The sequence below is a fragment of the Triplophysa dalaica genome, chromosome 13, assembly GCF_015846415.1.
Source record: "Triplophysa dalaica isolate WHDGS20190420 chromosome 13, ASM1584641v1, whole genome shotgun sequence".
NCBI lineage: Eukaryota > Metazoa > Chordata > Actinopteri > Cypriniformes > Nemacheilidae > Triplophysa > Triplophysa dalaica.
The window spans coordinates 22,175,633-22,190,037 of record NC_079554.1 but is presented as its reverse complement, the minus strand read 5'-3'; the positions used below and the strand labels follow the sequence as shown (position 1 = coordinate 22,190,037).

The 14,405-nt window shown below is 40.3% G+C and overlaps 1 protein-coding gene across 4 annotated transcripts; it reads left to right on the top strand.

The window, feature by feature from the left end:
* Positions 1-1,076: 1,076 nt before the first annotated feature.
* On the top strand, positions 1,077-12,365 carry rbm25b (RNA binding motif protein 25b). 4 transcript variants are annotated; one of them, XM_056764495.1, is made up of 18 exons: positions 1,077-1,203; positions 2,129-2,252; positions 3,653-3,702; positions 3,890-4,063; positions 4,194-4,251; positions 4,358-4,524; positions 4,783-4,968; positions 6,038-6,121; positions 8,300-8,571; positions 8,684-8,810; positions 8,902-9,003; positions 9,122-9,195; positions 10,268-10,418; positions 10,539-10,959; positions 11,045-11,337; positions 11,422-11,520; positions 11,605-11,652; positions 11,747-12,365. In XM_056764495.1, the coding sequence occupies exons 2-18, from the start codon at positions 2,147-2,149 to the stop codon at positions 11,837-11,839; spliced, it is 2,505 nt and encodes an 834-aa protein (XP_056620473.1). In that variant the 5' UTR covers positions 1,077-1,203; positions 2,129-2,146; the 3' UTR covers positions 11,840-12,365. The 4 variants fall into 4 exon arrangements, with proteins under 4 accessions (XP_056620473.1, XP_056620476.1, XP_056620475.1 ...); XM_056764498.1 differs by having other exon boundaries at positions 1,078-1,203; positions 3,902-4,063; positions 8,902-8,991; XM_056764497.1 differs by having other exon boundaries at positions 1,078-1,203; positions 3,902-4,063.
* Positions 12,366-14,405: the final 2,040 nt, after the last annotated feature.

Below are 14,405 nucleotides of genomic sequence, written 5' to 3'. Positions count from 1 at the left end.
TTAGAACAAGTCATTTTGTTTATTTTAATTGAGCATTTTTTTTTATCTAAAAACACTACGTGTTGATCGTTTAGGCCTAACGTTACAATTAAACCTAGACATTATCGTGGAGTTGTTTGTAGCGATTTGAGGCTTTATAGAGATATTAATATTATAAAACAAGACGTTGACGACCTAACGGTTTCAAAAACAGCAAGGAGTGGGACAAAACGCGCGCTAAATGTGTGTTTCGCCGAAAAGAGAAATTCATAGTTGTCACCTTGTCAAAATAATGTTTGTTAGAATTAACGTGAATAAAAGACAGCTGTAAGATGATTTGGTCAAAGAAACGCATAAAACTAAAGTTTTCGATTGAGCTACATTTCGTGGCGGAGGAACATAAGTAGTGCAGACCGGCGGTGCTTCGTCTTTTTCCAGCACTTTCCATGAAAATTCCGCCTCCGATGACGTCGCCTGCCAATCAAATGCAGTTTGACGCACTCCCATTTTATATGCTTATTACTATTTAATAAAGACAGCAAAAATCAACATCGCAAAACATGGTTCATTTTTATTACATTCATGTAGTAAACAGACACGATATTTCGTGCGAGTAAAATGGGACTTTTACCCATCTTGCAGGTGCTCTGCTGTTGCTAAAGACGATTGCTAAGTGAGACATCTTAAAGAATTTTAAAGTACACTCAAAAGACGACAACATCAATCATTTATGAGGACATAATTAGTAGCGAATTGAAGGAAATAACGCCTCAAATATATGTTCACATATTGCTAATTAATATTCTGCAAACAATAGTATAATACATAACAACCAAGCGTCGCTGGTTAACATTTATATAGTCTTTCTAGCAAAAAATTAAAAAAGGGACTAAAGGCTAATGAAGTACATTTGATTGTGCGTTTTTCCTCTTCTTTTACATACTTACCGTAAGGCGCTAAGGTCTTTTATGGTATAGTATATATATACGGTGTAGACTAGATGTAGACCATATGGGCAATTTTTACATTATTTTTTATATACTGTAATTTCAGCGCTTTACTTTATAATCTGGACATTTGAACAACCGGAGGGCTTTTAACTTGCTTGTTTTTTCCCACAATTCCATTTCACCGGAAGCTGCAGCCTTGGTTGCTCGTTGCTTTCTAACCACGGATCCGGTGAACTTTCCGTGTGAGAAGCGAGTTGATATAGATTTGGTTTTCGTAAGTAACATTTATCAATCTATTAGTTCTCGTGTTGAGTTTATATTTTCAATATTTTATACAGGGCTCCGAAAAAATCTTTAAATTCGACGAGAGAGGTCGAAATACAGACGCTTTTTTGTGCGTTAGCTCGTGGCTAGCTTCTGCCCGGTCTGACTGAAATGATTCCCGCTGATATTATTTTCTGAGACACTGGCCTGTTTTATTTCATTAAAATCATTACGTCTCTCAGACTAAATGTACTTTAGGCGCATACGCTAGTGAAATATCACAACTGGGCATATTTCTTTTGCTACCTGAAATGTTTTGACACATGAGGGCACAATTATTTCACTATTATACGTTAGATCCGTGAATTCAGCCTGTAAAGCCGATTGGTTTGATTTCGGCGTGATTTTAAATGTTTGCGTTCGTATTAGATTTAAGACCTTGAGTTAATCGTGACTTATTTTCAGACCTTAGATTTCATTAAGATTTTGGATCTTTCAGCCTGGTGTCAAATCAAGAGTTATTTTCATGTTTCAGATAGATGAATGCACTTTAACGTTTATCGGTTAAATGTGAAGAGAACTGATACTTATAGGGATAGTTCACCCAAAAATATAATGTATTCTTCTATCATTATTAATTAACACAAAAGAAGAAATTTTGAGAAATGTCTGTGTTTTTAGTTTTGTTCATACAGTAGAAGTCGATGATGTTCAGTGTTTGGTTGTCAAAATATATTATTTGATGTTTTGCAGAAGAAAGTCATTCATAATTTAAAAAGACGTGAGGAGTAAATGATGAAAGTGCTATCATTTTCAGTGAACTCTCCCTTTAAGAGAAGATTTTTATTGTTTCTCTTGAAATAAAGTGAAGCTGTCACGGGTCTATTTGTGGTCACTGTGTGTAACATCATGTGTTGTGTTTCTTCTCTGTTAAGGTGGGTGTTCTGCCCAACATGTCTTTTCCACCTCATCTGAACCGGCCGCAGATTGGCATCCCAACGATGCCTCCAGGAATCCCTCCACCACAGTTTGCTGGATTTCCACCGTCAATGCCGCCCGGTAATCATGAGAAACTGCACATACTTAGAATTTCACATATATGGCAGTTAATTATCTTGATAATTGATGATATTGTTTTCTTCTAGTTTTACACAAATGTTATATAAATCAAAGGGGTCCACATAACGTGTCTGTGAAGTTTCAGCTCAAAAAACATCAGAAACATCTTTTAATATTCCATGTGCTACATGCCCACTTTTAAATGCGAGGAGAAACATGCTGTTTTGGTGTGTGTGTCTCTTTAAGTGCAAGTGAGCTGCTGGTCTCCGCCCCCTTTTCAGCAGAAAATGCAGCCATGGCTGTGAGCCTGAGCTTCCAGCAACAAAACGATAAAGTATGGTCACATAAAGCAAGCGAGAAACAAGGTCTCGTCTTTGAACACCAAACAAATTGTTTTTGATAAGCACTCCTGTTTCCCTCGGCGCCATTCGCGAAGCCCCTCCGGTCCCTGTTGGTGCATTTATGACTGCAATCGGGAGAGAGATCGTGTGTTTACAAACCATACACACAGTTTTCTGAAGTGGATATACTCAAGACAAACGCATCACTATTTCACTAAGTCAAGTTAACGTTACACAGGACAATCCCGTCGCATGTTTACAAGCCACAGACGTTGCTTTGTAATAGTGAACGGAAAAACATTTCAAAGTGACATTTTATCTACGTTTAAGTTGCCACAGGTCCCTGAGGTCATACTTAAAAACTACCGGTACTTACAATGTCTTTATTTGCAGCTTTGCCTCGTTCAGTTTGGAGGATTTCAATTGAAAACTAAATAAATCAATTGCTCTCCCGTCTCCCGTGAGGCTGAGAACATTGGTCTGTGTTGGTTTGTGCAGCCAACAACGGAAAAGTTTGCAAGCTTTGATACTTTGGCGTGGTGTTGGAACTTCACACGTGGCGGCAGCGCAATGGGTGGACATGTTCAGAACAAGGGGCGAAATATTTTAATAAGAACGGCTGCTTACGTCATTAAGAGAGCAATTTCTGAAGCGCTCGTTTTCTCACAGGCTTGCAGAGATAGGCTCACATAAAAAAAGTGAATGATTTGTCTTTTTTTCACGTTTTCTGAGTTTGCAGATGCACAAGAGCCTCTATTTTAGCATTTCGTTTTTTCATGAAATCACCCCTTTAAAGCTAAACTCAGCAGCGTGAGTGTAGAGCAACTCAAACATGTTCTTTGCATTTGGTATTCTATTATAGATTTATAGATTTTTTTCATGTTTCATTTGGATAGTTTAGATGTCCTGTGTAACTTACATGAATCATTTGATCTATGTAGCCCATAGTGACCATCACGACTTCAAACCGAATGTGTGTATGTGTTAACTGAGTATCTCTGAAATGACAGTATTTTAAATTCAAATGAATTGCTTTTGATGTTATAACATTTTCCACAGGGACCCCAATGATTCCCGTCCACATGGGTATCATGACTCCAGGCCCTGCGGTAATATTCCTTGCTTAATGGAAAGTGTGACTGCATGAGTGATCAATCAAACGAATCTCATTTGTCTAATTTTTTGTTACTTTCAAAAAAACATGTCATATAATACTGCTGAGCATGCCATCAAATTTGTACGGCCATTGAAAGTCACATGTTTGAACCAGTCATTGGTCTTTACACTTACATGTAGTTGATCGCTCAGGTTCTTGTGCCCACATCGATGCCTGTGGTGAGTAAAATGCCGGTTCCCAGGAAAGAACCTGTGGCCAGAGATAATGATGACAGCAACGGCCCCACGACCACAGTGTTTGTAGGGAACATCTCTGAGAAAGCATCAGATATGCTCATCAGACAACTGTTGGCTGTGAGTATGACACGCATCACACCTGCGCTCACCTGATGATGTCCTTTAGCACTTTCTCAGACTCTCGGATTTGATTTCAGGCCAGCTGTTTTGATGTAATTATTATTGACATTGAGCCCTTCTGTTCCAGAAATGTGGTTTGGTGTTGAGCTGGAAGCGGGTTCAGGGCGCCTCAGGAAAACTCCAAGGTAAAGCAAGCCAAATATCTGCCTCTCACCTGATCACTCATGTTTGCCGAAGATCATGTTGTCACTGGATCCTCACACACTGCTGATTTATTCCCTTTGCCTGCAGCGTTTGGTTTCTGTGAATATAAAGAGCCTGAATCTACTCTACGAGCTTTACGACTGCTGCATGAGCTTCAGGTGGGAGAAAAGAAACTGCTGGTTAAAGTCGACGCCAAAACTAAAGCTCAGCTGGACGAGTGGAAGGCAAAGAAGAAAGGTTCCAGTGAGAATGGAGTGAGTATGATACATGACAGGTCCGGGGTGTGAGAGATGATGCTGTTTTGGGTTCAGGCCGATACTAAAATAAAAGCGCAATGATACCAGCACAGAGTGCTTTCACTTTCTTATTGACAGGCGGCTGCCAGACTCTGTAAAATCTACATAACTCACGCATTTATATTGACTGTTTACTTGGCAAAATTAATTCATTTAAATTATTAAATTGCAAAACATTCCACACAAGAATATACTGAGTTATGATGTGTCTTTTAGAATGGTAAGGCGGATGAAGCTGGCGAGGATGAGGAAGAGGGGCTGGATGAGGAATCCAAGAAGCGTGACCAGATCGTCAAAGGCGCCATCGACGGCCTGATCAAAGAATATTCAAATGAGCTCAACGCTTCATCACAAGACGACGAGGCGAGTCGCCGCAAGAAGAAACGAGACAAAAAGGAAGAGGTTTGTCTTCACTTCATCTGATCCTCTGTTGTTGATCTGGAACTTTGTGCTGAGTGTTTAACATTACAAATGTTTTGTACAGTTTAGTCCGAGATCTTTCAAATCATGAAGCAGGACACATAACCTTTAATAATACACGATTCAGATGGTTTGATACCTTGATTTTTATCTATAGTCCAGGGCCCGTTCTCGCAACACATTTTATCTAAACACTAAGAGCTCTCCTAAACTGCAGTAAAAGTTTTTGGATTTAGAGTTTCCACATGAGTTTTTCATATGCGGAGCAAAAACATCAAGTACATCGGAGGGCGGACGTGAGGCTGAGAAAGAGTTTGCACTAAAAGAGGAGCTCTTACTCTGTAGATGGATCCTAGTTAATGTTTAGTTTCACTTTGATTTTATTTCATTCCTTTAAGTATTTGTCATAATTATAACACCACAACGTTTAGTTTGGCTAAAATACTTTTTTTAGACATTTGTTAGATGATATGTTGATATGTTTAATATATTTTCTTGCCTGTTATATACAAGATGAATGAATGGAGCATCCCTTGGGCAGTTCTTGCTCACATCTGCTTTCATAGCGACACAGCGTGCACCGCACTACTGTTTTTAAATAAGTTTATGAGCTAATGACAGCGTAGATCATTTAATTAGATTTCTTTTATCTGCAGTTTACTAATCTCTTTCTGTAGAGCTAGTCATAGACAGATTCAGTATATGTTTCTGTGAGAAGAGAAGGTTCACACAGTTCAGTAAAGCGTGATTGACAGCGTGATGCGATCGTGTCCACCCAACACTAGGCTATACAGTGTAGCTATGACATAATGGTGTTTATATGGAGTTTATGTTCAAAAGGTTGTAGTAGAAAAGAATTGAATGTAGTCGAATTTCTCCATGTATATTTCACATTTACAAAATACTCTTAAGCGCAAAAATGTAGGAGTCCTAAAATTAGGATAGACACTGCCATAAAAAGTCAGCAAGTTAAGAGCTACTTTTAGCCTTAAGATTTTCTGTGGATACAGGCCCTGATCATGATTAACCCTCACTGCTTTTGGCTCTTTAGGATGACATCAACGCCATGGAAATGGAAGATGACAAAAGGGATTTGATTTCCAGGGAGATAAACAAATTCCGTGATACCCATAAGGTAACATCCGTGCTTTATTACTCCATGTCACAGGTAGACACACACTGTTTTTCACATTGGCTGTAGCTTAGCTCTGCAACATGAACATGAATAGATGATTAAGGTCCTTAATTGTATCTAACAAGAAAAGTGATGTATTAGCTCATTCAAGATCTCGAACATCATTAAGTGATACAGCACAGGAATTATTTCTACACGAGGACTAAATTGACATCTTTATGACACTTAACTGGATTGTATCAAGTGTAGCGAAGCCTTCATGTTAAGGGTGGAAAATATAGTCGCACATTCAATGCATAGACATTCTGTGAAGTGTCCTCAAAGCTAATCTATTGATTAAACCCCACCATTATGATAGAGATCATATGGTGACTAAACCAAGATGAATCTCACAGCTTTGGGAAAGTTGCAAGGATAGGATGTAAGTATGAGCTTTCCACTTGTATTGGGCGCCCCCTTCTAAAGGATTTGCACAGGGTCAACTGTGCCCCAAATTCAGTTTGGACTCTTGATGAGCTCATTGGGCCGGTTTTAATGACAAATCTGTTTAGAGATGATTCTCTTTTGTTAAAGTGATGCTACACGACTAAAGTCTCCCCGAGACGCAGGCGGCCAGTGAACCTGTGCAGGTCTGCTCGTAAGAGTGATGTTGGTTATAAAGTTGATACTGCTGACATGATTAACAGTGACTTGGCCCGCTGGGCTCTTGTGAAAGTAGGGGGCGCCCCTCCACAGCACGCGGACGCTCTGAAGATTTTGCAGGTATGAAACAGCTTTCTGGTAGCGTAACAGCATCTTCCATCTCTCCCGTCTGTCTGCTTGCACACTTTCTTTTCTCTTAGCATGTCCTCTCCCACATGTTTTACTTTGACCAGTTAATCTATACAAAAAACACATAATAAAGCCAGAGTCGAATTTTTACCTGGAGGACATTGATAATAGATCCTGAATCTGCGGATGAGACTGGATCAAAATCAAACCTCATACATTAGTAGAGATGCTGTTAGCCTGTAAATCTCAGTCCTCCTGCTCTTATTTTGTTTTTGCTCTGTCTCTTCTCCTGTTTTATTTGCTACTGCCCACAGTCGCATGACACCCACGGTTAAGAGGATCAGGCTCTGAATTGTTCAGCACAGCGAACAGATTTTGTTTCTTGACCGGTCTGGGAGATCAGGGCGTCTGTAGGAGCTCATACCTGACCGTCTGTGTTTTTCAACCCCCGTGAGTTGTTAGGCAGAAATGAAATCTGTGGGTGTCATGCTGCTCTCTCATCATATTTCATAACGTCTAAAGTCATAAATCCTCCGGGTTCCTGTGACATCCATAGTGGGGTAAGCAGTTTCTACACATTTGTTGCCTTTTCTATCCAAAGCACAAGAGCTGCAATGCTCCTGTCAGAACCTTTTAAAAAAATGTCTGGAAGTTGCTTGTGAGCTTGCGTTTATAACCTGTTGCAAGCGAGAGAATGGTTTTCTGATGTTCCCTGTGAACCCTTTGACCTGCTTTTCCTCCCAGGCCTAAGAAATAAAGGCTTGTAGGGCCACGGCAGCGCTCAGAGTCGCTGGTCAACACCTGTAAGTGCAAAACAACAAGTTTCACAAGGGTCAAGCCTCTTTCTGTTGCTCATGTGATGAGGCAGACGTTAACGGCGCTCTTTCTGATCCTGTTTAGTTGTTTGTAATGTCCAGTTTAATTCTTCAGAAGTGGTTTCCAGCTATCCCTGTAGTTGTGTGTCTTGTAAAGTTAGAGAGGTTCTCCTGATGTAGGGTGACGTTGTTAAAGTTAAATGAAAACATATGGATTGTTATTTCTGTTAACATAAAATTCTAACTTGAGTCTATGCACTATTTGATGATGATAATAACAGTCTTGTGTGCTTTATCCTCAACAAGCATTCTAACAGTTTTGTACATTTTCCACTTTTCACACAATTATCTGACAATGTAGTTTTATATTAGAAAGTTTTGTATAGTCCTGTGTTAAATAAGAAAAATACCAAAAAGTATTTTCACTATTGGATCCCACTGTATACATGTGAAAAACAGGGCTGTAAACCACTTCCTTTATATAGTGATGTTGTGCCGTGTGCTCGTCTCGTGTGTGTGTGTGTCTGTGTGTGTGTGTGTGTGTGTGTGAGCTGTTAATGATCCAGAAACATTCCTCCCCGTTTTCTCACAGAAACTGGAGGAGGAGAAGGGGAAGAGAGAGAAGGAGAGGCAGGAGCTGGAACGGGAGCGACGGGATAGAGACAAGGATCGGGAGAGAGAGCGTGAGCGACGGGACAGGGACAGGGACAGGGAGAAGGACCGCGAGAGGGAACGGGAGAGAGAAAGAGAACGAGAGAGGGAAAGAGACCGTGAGCGCACCAACAAAGAGCGTGAAAGAGAGAGAGAAAGAGAGTGGGAGAGAGACAGAAGCCGTGATCAGAGCGAAGATCGAAGCCGATCCAGGTAAACAAGTCACATGATCTATTCAATGAACTGTGGGATTGTGCTCAAGTCATGTGTTTGATGCTGAAGCGAGTCGAGGTTTTTAAAAAGTTGTTTTTGTTTTTATTTTCAGGGAACAGAGTCGTGACAGAGACCGAGATAAGGACAAGAAACGAGATCGTGAGGAAGATGAGGAGGAGGCATACGAACGGCGCAAACTGGAGAGGAAGCTGCGAGAGAAGGAGGCGGCCTATCAGGAGGTGTGTGTGTCCTATAACCTCACTGTCTCATACGGTCATTTTATTTTCTGCATTTCTGTTCAACTCTGAACGTTTACGTTGCATCCAACAGCGTCTGAAGAACTGGGAGCTCAGGGAGAGAAAGAAGGCCAGAGATTACGCCAAGGAGATGGAGAGAGAGGACGAGCGGCGTCGTGAAATGGTAAACTTTTTGGTGTGTGTACTGTAGGTTTGCATTTATGCATTTGGCGGAAGCTTTTATCTGAACTGCTTATTTATTATCCGTGTGTTTGCTGGAAATCAAAACCATCATGTTTCTCTCTGATTCTCAGGCTAAGGAAGGTAAACGACTCAAGGAGTTTCTGGAGGATTATGACGATGACCGAGACGACCCAAAATACTACAGGTGAGTTCTAGAGGACCAGTTCATCAGAAATTGTCAGTATCTAATGCTGATTCAGCAAGAATGTAGAATATAGGGCTGCGTTTATATTTGTCTAACATGCGATCTCAGTGATCCGAACAAGCAGATTGGATCTTCAGACAATCAGGACACAGCGTGTTTACACTTTTCAACATCAGGTGGCTTTGACATCTAGATATCTGATCGGATCTCTAGTTTCCTGCCCATTATTTTCAAAAGCCTGCAGTTTAAAAATAGCCCCAGTGAGGGGAGAGATTTCACAGAACATGTATCGCCGAACAATGACATATTTAAGCAGCGCCAGGTTTCACTCGAACACAGACTCTAGCGGTGTCTTTAAACACGTCATTTGTTTATTCATGTCACAGACACATATAATAATCACATAAGTTACTAAGATCAAAAGTGATCACTTACATCGTTCTCATCTAAATTAGTTGGTTCGCCTGCAAGTGACAGCGCATCCTTCTTTGGTTTGCACCCTAACTAGTGTGCTTACTGACATCAGCCATAAGCAACACTATAGAATCTTGTTTCTGCTTCCTCTGTAGGTAGCAAATAATGATACACTGTGAAAAATTATCCACGATTATTTAGTGGGAGAATGAACAACGGTCGGAGCAAGATTAAACTTTCCGTTGTATTTGTGATCTGCTCCGCATTATGACAAGCTTTGGACAGACGATAGTCCTCGACTACCTCTGAATCAGGACACACTGATAACATTCAGATCCGAAGCGTGCTTTCACTCGTCGTTTTAATGTGTATGTGGACAACATCCAGATATACTGTATGTCGCATGTAAATGACACATGTAAACGCAGCCTAGGATGAAACTCATACAAGCATCTGAAACATACTGTTCTCCATGTGAATTAGATTTATTTGCTGCTTAGTTTCCCAAAACCTTGTGATGTACTTTGCAAACATTCTTTAATCCAGTTTAATTAGCTGGTAACTGCTTATTTCATGCAGCTCTTGTCACAGCTGATGTGCTGCATATAAGGTACATGATTCTGCTGTGAATTCATGGGCTGGTGGTGTTTTTCTTTAGGGGCAGTGCTCTTCAGAAGCGTCTGAGGGACCGAGAGAAGGAGATCGAGCTGGATGAACGTGACCGGAAGCGTGAGAAGGAAGAGCTGGAGGAGATCAGACAGAGGCTGCTGGCAGAGGGACACCCGGATCCAGATGCTGAGCTACGCAGGGTGAGTCTCTACAGCTCTCCTCATTAACCTCTTATGGATCTGTATTCTGTTTCGCGGCACTGCACATTTCGAACAATTTAAAAAACGAGTCACCCTTATGTGTGTGTCTTCGGTTATCAGATGGAAGAAGAAGCGGAACGTTTGCGCCAGCCGCCCATAAAACCCGAGCCAGAGGAGGAAAGAGACCACAAACCCTCCCGAGAAGAGCGAGACAGGGGGAGAGACCGAGAACGAGACCGGGACAGGGAGCGGCGCAAGGTAGAAGCGGAGACTCGCGTTCATGTTCACGCCCCGTCTGAGGATGATGACGTCGAGGAGGGAGAGGAGATTGAGGATGAGGAGGAGCCCAAACCCTGCCTCAAGCCCACCATGCGACCCATCACGGCCGCCCCCTCAGTGTCTTCAGCCAGCGGTAACGGCACGCCCAACACGCCCAGAGAAGAGTCGCCCTGTGGCATCATCATTCCTCATGAGAACTCTCCACCAGACATGCTGCCACAGGAGGAGAACCGGCCCAAGATTGGCCTGAGCCTCAAATTAGGTTCAGATTTTAGATGGTGAAGTTTTAACATGAACTTAGTAAAGGTCGCTGTCACTAAACCATGTTTGCTTTATTTCCTCATAAGGTGCCACCGGTAGCCCCGGACAGCCCAGCGTCGCAAAACGGAAGAAGCTGCCGGTTGAAAGTGTCTTTAACCGCTTCGATGACGACGAGGTAGACGAGGCACCTCGAAAGAGGAAGCTTGTGCCGTTAGACTATGAAGATGAGGAAAAGGTAGGAGACATCGGGGCGATCGGCGGTGCTAAAGGCGTGAACACGGAAGAGAAACGCAAACACATCAAGAGTCTCATCGAGAAGATCCCCACTGCCAAACCTGAGCTCTTCAGCTACCCGCTGGACTGGTCTGTGGTGGACACGGTGAGACTTGTGCACTTGTTGGATGTGTCTGCTTTTGTGCGTCAGTGCTTGAGGTAACCGTGTTTGTGTTTTGATTGTGCACAGACTCTGATGGAGAAGCGCATTCGGCCGTGGATCAATAAGAAGATTGTAGAATACATCGGTGAAGAAGAAGCCACATTAGTTGACTTTGTATGCTCAAAGGTACATGACTGCGTCACATTGTGCTGATGGTTCACATCATTGTTCTGACTCGTATTTTGAACAGTGGTTTCTTTTTCTTCTCAGGTCATGGCTCACAGTACTCCACAAGGCATCTTAGATGATGTCGCCATGGTAGGTCCATTCTTGAATGTTGTTTTGAAGTCTGTGATTAGTCAAACTAAACGGTTTAGCTGCAGTGTCTCACTGTTGAAATGTTCTCCTGCAGGTGCTGGATGAAGAAGCGGAGGTGTTCATAGTTAAAATGTGGAGGTTATTGATTTATGAAACCGAGGCCAAGAAGATAGGACTAGGGAAATGATTAAGCACTCGTCGCTGATGAACTTGCTTTTCACACCCTGTTTGGGCTCATCTAGGTTCAAAAACAACCTGGGGAAACTCGTCCATTTCCACTTCTTTGGAGTTAATAGATACTGAGCAGTTTTAATTTGTCACGTCCTGGACTCATCACCTCGAGACTGCTGCGCTTTGGCTACTTTGGTTTGGTTTCACCACCCAGAGGAAGACTTCTGATTTCTCAGGGCATTCCTGTTGAATTCACCACAGTCGCTTCATCTAGCAGATCTCTCTGTGAGCGCAATGACCCGTCGTTCTCGTTACACTGTTGAATGCCAGTCATCTGGGTTGTAATTTTACCGGTTTATGTTCTTTTGGTAGCTCTCCAACTGTACCAAAGAGATCTTCCCAGTTGTTTTGCTTGAAACAGAAATTGATCGGACCCAAACACTGTTGAGAAGGTCTCTGGCTAAACTGATTGACGTGAAAACGATTGTCTTTGTTTTGTACTTATCAGTGGATGTGTTTTCAATAAAAGTGATTTCCTTTTTTTTTTAGTAAAATGCAATTCTTTCTGTACTTTGTCTAATGTTTATTTCCTCGTGATCCAAATTTTATATTTAAAAAATGATGCCTTAAAAGGGGAAGACTTATGGTTACATGACATCAGCGATGTAGTCTTTTAGGGTATTTAAAATCACATTTGTTTAAACGATATCTAAATCTATATTTAAAAATGTGAAAAATGTCATGTCTTATGGCCACATGGCTTTCCGGTGGCTCAGTGGTTAGAGCAAAGGCAAGGTTGTGGGTTAGATCCCAGGGGGTTGCACAAAGTCAGAAAAAAATGTCATAAATACGTTTTCAGGGGCTTAAATAAAAGAAAAAGGGAAAAATGACATTCATAATCCTAAAAATTATTAAACCTAAAAGAGGTTTTCCTTGACAACCTAGTTGTTTGGAGTTATCAACATACTAAAAGCTGTTTTGTAAGTAAACCGAAGACTTCTGTGAATGTGTTACTGATGCTTCATTTGAACAAACTGATACATTTTCTGACTTTATAAAAATCATAAGAGGCATTGATATTAATTTACAGATCTTCATCATAACAAAAAATCACATTTAAAGATGATGAGGTCTGTACATGCACGTTTTCAAGGCATAGGAGCTGGATTGCAAAACCACAACACCATTAAATGTCATTAAATGCACAAATGCTTTGGAAAGTACAAATCTTTAATTTTATGTAAGAAGGGTTATGTTTTCATAAACATGGGATGCAAATGACCTTTCAGCCAAAATCATCTTGTTTGATTAAACATTAACATTTAAGTCATTCAAATAAGTTGAAGATGTGAAGAACTGATTTTAAAGCTTCTGTTTGCATCTGTTTATAAAAATTATTTTACTCGTCTTAAATGCCAAGCTCATTTAAAAAAAAAATGTTTTATGACAAGTGTAAAAAGGCTGTTATTTGTTGGATAAATGAATTGCGGTAACTGACAGTCTAAAGGTTTCTGTTTTTTCATCAAGTCTTTGGGCCTTTTAATTTGCTCAATTACATTTTCTTACAATTTGGATCTTAAACAGTTCTGTAATGTGAAAATATTTAACACCCCATTTTATTTCAGTATAAAATAATTTCCGAGACGTTAATGAAAGTTAAAGAAAAAAAATCTTGGTCTTAATAATCATGCACAAGTAAAATATAAGGTGTTAAAATAAACTAAATAAAAATGATTATCAGCCATTTTGAATATTATGTTTTGGAGAAAAACTTTAAGACTGTCTTACTTCCATTTTAAAGTTTTTTCAAAGAGCCTAGAGGAAAAATGAAACTCAAAATAAAGGATAAAGCGGTGTAGACCAACGTTGAAAGTTTGAGAAGGCAGCTACTGAATTTAAATGATTTATATAGGTTTACAATAAGATCAAATTATAATATGTACACTACATTACTCTAAAATGCTTAATATATTAAAGTTTGATTTTCTACATATGTAGTTATAATTCAAACGCTATGTTTAATATTATTTAATAAATATTAATGATCAACTCACATTAGAATTATATGAACCTGTTTTAAATTATAATTAATGAATGTAAATATACAATACAAATAAACACTTAGCAGCAAAAAAACATCTCATTAAAACTTATATTTTAAATTGGAGCGAGGGGAGCGGCTTCACTGCGTCAGATATAGGTCACTTTCTCACAGCTGATTGGTCCAGTTTTGGTTTGCTATCTCTAACCCAGATTTAAACCTGCTGTGGAGCAGGTTAGCCTGTAGCCTGAGTAACCATGGCAACGAAACCCACTCAAAACCAATTCACCTTCTTGAGCCCGAAAAATCGGAATATCCTCAAACTAAACGCAAACTTACCAAACTGGCTTCGTGATATACGCCACAAGACGTGCAGTTGTTTTGACATGTCAAGAACAGTTCAGTTAAAAGTTCTTCAGACACTGTTTGTCATCATTTACTGATTAACTTGATATTCAGTTGCAAATGTTCAGCAAAATTATCACCCTAAATGATGTTTTTAAGTTGTAAGATGTATTGATTTCAAACAAAATACTGACGC

Coding starts and splice junctions, on each gene's coding strand:
- rbm25b (XM_056764495.1), top strand. CDS start 2,147: ATGTCTTTTCCACCTCATCTGAACCGGCCGCAGATTGGCATCCCAACG. Junction 6,122..8,299: donor AATTCCGTGATACCCATAAG/GTAACATCCGTG, acceptor GTTTTCTCACAG/AAACTGGAGGAGGAGAAGGG. Junction 10,960..11,044: donor TGGCCTGAGCCTCAAATTAG/GTTCAGATTTTA, acceptor TTTCCTCATAAG/GTGCCACCGGTAGCCCCGGA.